We start from the raw sequence: 6,544 nt of genomic DNA, 5'->3' as shown, positions 1-6,544 counted from the left end.
GAAGCGTTTCAGAAAGGCGGGGCATAGAGGACAAACAATAATGTACAGTATGTGGAAAATAATGTGTTTTTTGAACCTTAAACCGCATAAACACATTTCATTACACCAAATACACAAAATACGAATGATATGAAACATTATATCACGATAAATTTTTTTGCTATATCACCCAGCCCTAATTCAAATACTAATTTTCATCAGTAACTGACAGCAGGCCACAGCTTAACTAGTCCTTGTTGTGCTCATGTGGTGACCATGACTTCCTGACCTGCAGGGGTCGCTGTGATTAAATGCACTGCACATGTTTATCAGGATTCATATCATGAATATTAATAAGATGTGTGTGTGATTGTATGCAGCTGCAGGTGTTCTGTCCTTTCTGACCGTTCATCCAGCATCAGTCGCTGTGGTCAAACAGATTCTGCCCAAAACACTCACCGCCGAATGCGTTAACGTGCTGCCACATGTGGTAAGACGCTTACGGTCATGCTGTTTATTAAATATTCCATGTTTAAAGAATCCAGTACTCAAGCATGAGAGTCACATGATGACACACAGACCCCTCTCTGGCCCGTCCCACTGTCTCCATGGCGATAAAGCCCTCCATTAACATTGTGTGAGGTGACCCGGGAGAGTCTGTGTAAGAGGATCACAGAACGCTGGAGTCAGCAGGATTACATTCCTCATCATCCTATTACACACAGGTAGATGTGCTCGTGGGTCGAAACGCTGGACAAATGACCACTACAGACTAAAGAGTGTCAGAATCACAGAATTCACTCTCCTGTACTTTCATTTGCACTGACTGTTTATACTCAGAATCACAGTGATGATGTTAATGGGCCTGTGTCTGTTCCTGCAGGTGATCGGCACCCCTCAGAGGGCCAGTGTCCCCACCGGTGTCCTGTTAACCAGCCCGCGAACACCCACCGCACACATCCACACGCCACAGACTCAAGAGTCCTCGCCCTGGTCAACCGGGTTAGTTAACCCATTAGTTAACACACATCCTTTATCCGTTACACTAACACTGTATCATCTGTGCACAACCATCTACACCCAGATGCATTACTATCATTTAATGCATCACTTAAACTCTGATAAAACTTGTGATTTCAAATTTCTAGGTTTTGCTGTGCTTGTTTGTGGGGCTGCACAATCTGTACAAAATTTAGGGATTATATATCAATATGGCTGTTTGATAATAATAATAATAATAATAATTCTTATTTCTTATTACTCTATAAGTATAAAAATTAATAAATAAAAACACATTTAGAATGTTTTCATTTACTAAATAACAAAATTTAAATTTAAATATTACTATTCTAATATTTAAATGTAAAATAAAAATGCAATATTTAAGAAAAATAATATCTTTTTTTACATTATAACTAGGGGTGTAACAGTACACAGAAGTTACGGTTCGATACGATGTTTTAGGATCACGGTTCGATACGAGTTCGGTACAACAGGAAAAAGCAAGCAACAAATCCCCAATGCAATTTTTTCCATTTATTTTGAATAGAAAGTAGTGCTACACACATGTAGCATGAGCAGTTGTTTTTGATTTGAATTAGATAATTTTGTAATTTCAAGATTTAAAGCAAAAACAGAATGGTTTGACTTTTGATTTGTGTAATAATGCTACATAAGACACCTGCACAAAACAAAAACAGCAGATGGGCTGAATGAAAAGGCAAATTTACTGTCTTGACAGCAGGAGGCGCTTATGGAACAGCAGTGATATAGCATTTTCTTGGTTACCGCTGTAAACAAAGCATAGCTGCAATTATAAACAGTACTTTAATATGCATTAGACACAGGTAAGTGAAAAAAATGCCAACGAAACTTTTCTGAAAATGCTAAGTTTCCCCAGAGATACATTCATATAACCCACCACCCCCAATTCAGTATTTATATTTTTCCTCCAATAGTTTGCGCATCGCAAACAGTGAGCTTGATCTGCCTGGTATGGTATTTTCTCAATCTGCGTCCGTCTTGAGCATCTATAGCTTCTGTTAGCATCCTGTTTGCAGACTTCTTATATTTCCACACAAATTACATTTTGGGTTAGTTTGTATACAATTCAGGAATAGAGATTGGCCAAAATAAAACTAAAATAACGAATTTTTCCAATTTTTGGCTGGTCAACTAGTGCATCTCTAGAACCCAAAACTTTCCCACACTGATTTAAAACAAGCAATCGGTTCTTCAAGCCCTTAGGTCCCATCTGAATTCGTCATTCTTGTTTTGGGTTGGTGCATAGATCGTCTGTTCTTCTGCTGTTTCCTGTTGTGACAGTTAGCGGTGCATTTCCATGCACGCCCCCTTCTGGATTGATCACCTGTGACTGACTGTATTCGTCGTCTGAGTGCATGAACCGAACCCTGAAGTCCGTACCGTGACGGTTTGGGATGAATACATGTACAGTTACACCCATAATTATAACTGTGAGGTTACAAAATAATATGTCTATATTAAAGGGATAATCCAACCAAAAATGAAATTGTCATCATTTACTCACCCTCATGTCATTCCAAACCACTGTGAGTTTCTTTCTTCTGCTGAACACAAAAAAGGTATTTTGAGGAATGTTGGCAACCAAACAGTTTACGGTAGCCATTGACTTCCATAGTATGGGATAAAAAAAATACTATGGAAGTCAGCGGCTACCGTCAACTGTCAGGTTTGGAACAACTTTAAAAAAAAATGACACAATTTTCTTGGTTAGGTGAACTGTCCCTTTTATGTATTCATTTCTTTAAATATTAAACCATCAAAATGTTATTTTGACAGAAAACTGTAGAGACCCTTAAAGCTTCTCTTTTGTTGATTGATGACCGGTTTATAAAGATGGTTGGCGTGTTTCGTGCCAAATTGCGCATTAAAGTGACTCAAACACAGAGCAAATGTTTGTGTGGCATCACATTTACTGTGAATCGAGATGCTGAAAACACTGTTATCATGAGCTGCTCACATGTAAGTGAACACAGTGCCGCTTCACTCTAAAACACACAGTGCAGATATTTATTTAAATCACAGCCTTTGTAATTTGATAATCAAACTGAGCCCAGGCCTTGAATTTCAACATGGGTTTGTGGGTATTGCACATATTTTACTCATTCCTGCAGGTGCTGTGCATATAATGCCGGAAATTCCTGCAAACATTTCAGTGTGAAAGACACTCAGGACAGTTGATGGAATATCTCATTTGCATGTGTTTTTAATTCTTGCCATTATAAATGTTCTAGCGATTTTAAACCAAGCACAATAAGCAGCAAAAAAGTACTATGTTCAGTACTCGCACGCTCTCTGAGAGTTTACTGTACGCACACACCCAAAGCGCACTCAGATAAAGCCACCTCTCATACAGTGCTCAAATACTGAATTGAGTTTTATTCGTGGCTTATTGCATATAAACATTCTGATAAACACAAAATTGTTGAAATGCCAACTTGGCGAGTATTCATGTTAACATAGTTGCAAGAAATGCATGTGTAACAGTATGTTAGGTCTTTGCATGAAGTCTTAAAGGTACAGCAGTCTAATAAACCTACAGCCATCTGTGTCAGTGTTAATCAAGCAACAAAAGACAGAGGGAATCACTCACTGCTCTTGAGTGAATAACTTTTGTAACTTTAATTGTTAGGATTCATCTATATTTATTTATACTGTGAAAGTGTTATTTTACATTTGAACTTTGACTTCAGTCAAGTTCTGAATACTACTGATAGACCTACTTGAAAAACGTAAAGCACTGTTTATTTCATTTGGATATTTATTCTATTTTATTTGTGCTATTGCTTGTAATTTTTTATTTGTTCCTATTGAATTACTGACTGAGTTCAGAGTTTGAAATCAAGCTTCCTTGCGTTGTGTAAGCTGCAGCGCAACAAAATTATTACATGGCACCATCTAGACTTGTACACTTTCAAATTAAAGTGTCTTCCTAACAATATAAATATGAATCAACACCTAATTCTATAAATTGTAAAAATAAACGCACTGGAACATTAAGGTGAGATGATTGTAATTTTTTTTTTAAATGCCCCCAACCCATTTAGTGTTTTGTTTCAAAACCTGTTCATGGACTGAATCTCCTTTGTTCTTGTTTTTTTTAACAACATTTAATATGAATGAGTGTTTTGTTTCAAAACCTGTTCATGGACTGTAAATCTCCTTTGTTCTTGTTTTTTTTACAACATTTAATATGAATGAGTAACTCCTCTGGCAGGCGCAGCAGGAAGGGCGATAAGAACGGGAAGGGTTTGCGGCATTTTTCCATGAAAGTGTGTGAGAAGGTGCAGAAGAAAGTGGTGACGTCCTACAACGAGGTGGCAGACGAGCTGGTGGCCGATTTCAGCTCCGGAGACAACAACATCTCCCCGAACGACGTGGTCAGTTCAGTTACTGCTGCCACACTCACTTCATGTCAGACAGAGAACCGTAACTCACTCACTCGCTCATGTTGTTTGTCCTCCAGCATGTGTACGATCAGAAGAACATCCGGAGACGGGTTTACGATGCTCTGAATGTCCTGATGGCCATGAACATCATCTCCAAAGACAAGAAGGAGATCAAATGGATCGGATTCCCCACCAACTCGGCACAGGAGTGTCAGGACCTGGAGGTCAGTCAGTGAGGAGGAGGCTTTCTGTCATGTCTTGTTTTTTTGAATGCGTGTGACCCTGTTTTCTGTCCTGAAGGCCGAGCGGCAGAGACGACTGGAGAGAATTAAACACAAACGGTCTCAGCTGCAGGAGCTCATATTGCAGGTACATCACGTCCTGTGTGGCACAGCAGCAACAACACTCCACACTGAGCTTCTCAATCACATGAAATACAAGAAAAAGAGAGAGGTGTGGTGGTTTGTTTTATTGTTGTTTTTGCACTTTAGAAAAGCAAAAGCTTGCAATTTAACAAATAATTGTGTGTACATTTGCACAATATTATCATAAATAAGCGCATTTAAGTCCCAAATTTCATTACAGATGTCTTATTTACCAGCATTTAGTTTGATGAAGCAATATACAGGGTTTCCACGGGTCCTTAAAAAGTTTTAAATTTAGTTGTATCAAATTTAAGGCCATAAAAAGTCTTAAATTGTACAAGAACGTCTTAAAGGCACAATATGTAAGTTTTCGCCGCTAGAGGTTGCATTTTCAAAACAATAACAAAGGCGAAGCTGGATAACGCTATGAAGGAGAGTGGAACAATGGGAGATGTCGTTTTCACCATCCAGAGATGTCCGAATCATGTTCACGGATGTAATGAATTTTTTTTTTTTATTACCTGTACCTTCCAAAGTTATTCAAACAGCGAATAAATTATATAGAGAAAGTGAGCAAAAAACATTTAACGTTACATTGTCAAAAAACAGTATGCCTGACTTCAGTCTAGCGCAAGTTTAAGCACTCTCTAAAAACTCCCCTTATAATCAGTAAAGCTGTCTATACACTGTTTGATGAATTTAAATTTGGGGACGGAAAGACAAGAATTGCGATATGGCTGAATGTGACGATTAGAACAACATAGCTTAATAAAAATTTATAAATAAAATAAAAACAACAAAAAAAATATCCCCAGATTGTCATTACAGATATAAACAATATAAAATAAATAAATATATATATATATATATTTGTCTTTTTTTTTTATTGTGCTATAGGATCTTTACATTAAAGCACATTTGGGCACCAAGTTCTCTTTACAGATGTCCTATTTGACATTTAGTTTGATAAAACCATATAAATGATGTGATATGTAGCCAATTATGGTAACCCATATTTGAAATTTGTGCTCTACATGTATTCAGTAAAGCTGTCTATACACAGTCTCCTACTTGCATCATACGTACATCTGCACTTTGTTGTTTATGATTAGAGAATACACTCTCTCCAGCTAAAGTACTCCAGTGTTTCAGCGATGACTCATCTAAATGCCTCTGATTGGCCGCTGCGTTCATAAACTCAACAGACTCGTGTGTGATTGGTTCTAATGCGCAACACTGTAAAAACGCGGAAAAAGATTCATGGTGCAACATTGAGCAGATCTAAATTTAATGCTGCAGTCAACACTTTTCATTTAATTTTCATTTTTTTCGCGACTGCCGTAATGGATTTAGTTTAACTGCAGCAGCATTTTTGTCCACGTGTGTTGCCTTAGTTTTCTACAAGTGGAAACCGATAGCGCGGATATTACGTAATTGATAGGCGAGAATGAACCGGGACGAGCCATTATTTATCTTTAATTATGATTTCAGGAGGTCTTAAATTTGGGGACGGAAAGACAAGAATTGCGATATGGCTGAATGTGACGATTAGAACAACATAGCTTAATAAAAATTTATAAATAAAATAAAAACAACAAAAAAAATATCCCCAGATTGTCATTACAGATATAAACAATATAAAATAAATAAATATATATATATATATATATATATATTTGTCTTTTTTTTTTATTGTGCTATAGGATCTTTACATTAAAGCACATTTGGGCACCAAGTTCTCTTTACAGATGTCCTATTTGACATTTAGTT

The 6,544-nt window shown here is 37.2% G+C and overlaps 1 protein-coding gene across 3 annotated transcripts in view; it reads left to right on the top strand.

Annotated features, from left to right (window-relative positions):
- Positions 1-6,544, top strand: part of tfdp1b (transcription factor Dp-1, b) — a 25,019-nt gene that overhangs the window by 11,719 nt on the left and 6,756 nt on the right. For all 3 annotated transcript variants that reach the window (XR_001640921.1, XM_016563088.1, XM_016563087.1), the window contains exons 4-8: positions 360-469; positions 863-981; positions 4,238-4,400; positions 4,487-4,633; positions 4,710-4,778. Coding sequence is in view for 2 of the 3 variants with exons in the window: in XM_016563088.1 (XP_016418574.1) it covers positions 360-469; positions 863-981; positions 4,238-4,400; positions 4,487-4,633; positions 4,710-4,778 (608 nt within the window). In the remaining variant the exon portion in view is untranslated. The remainder of the gene's footprint in view (positions 1-359; positions 470-862; positions 982-4,237; positions 4,401-4,486; positions 4,634-4,709; positions 4,779-6,544) is intronic.

Source organism: Sinocyclocheilus rhinocerous, unplaced genomic scaffold (assembly GCF_001515625.1).
Source record: "Sinocyclocheilus rhinocerous isolate Xijiao unplaced genomic scaffold, SAMN03320098_v1.1 scaffold920, whole genome shotgun sequence".
Lineage (NCBI taxonomy): Eukaryota > Metazoa > Chordata > Actinopteri > Cypriniformes > Cyprinidae > Sinocyclocheilus > Sinocyclocheilus rhinocerous.
This window is presented reverse-complemented; position numbering and strand designations above follow the sequence as displayed.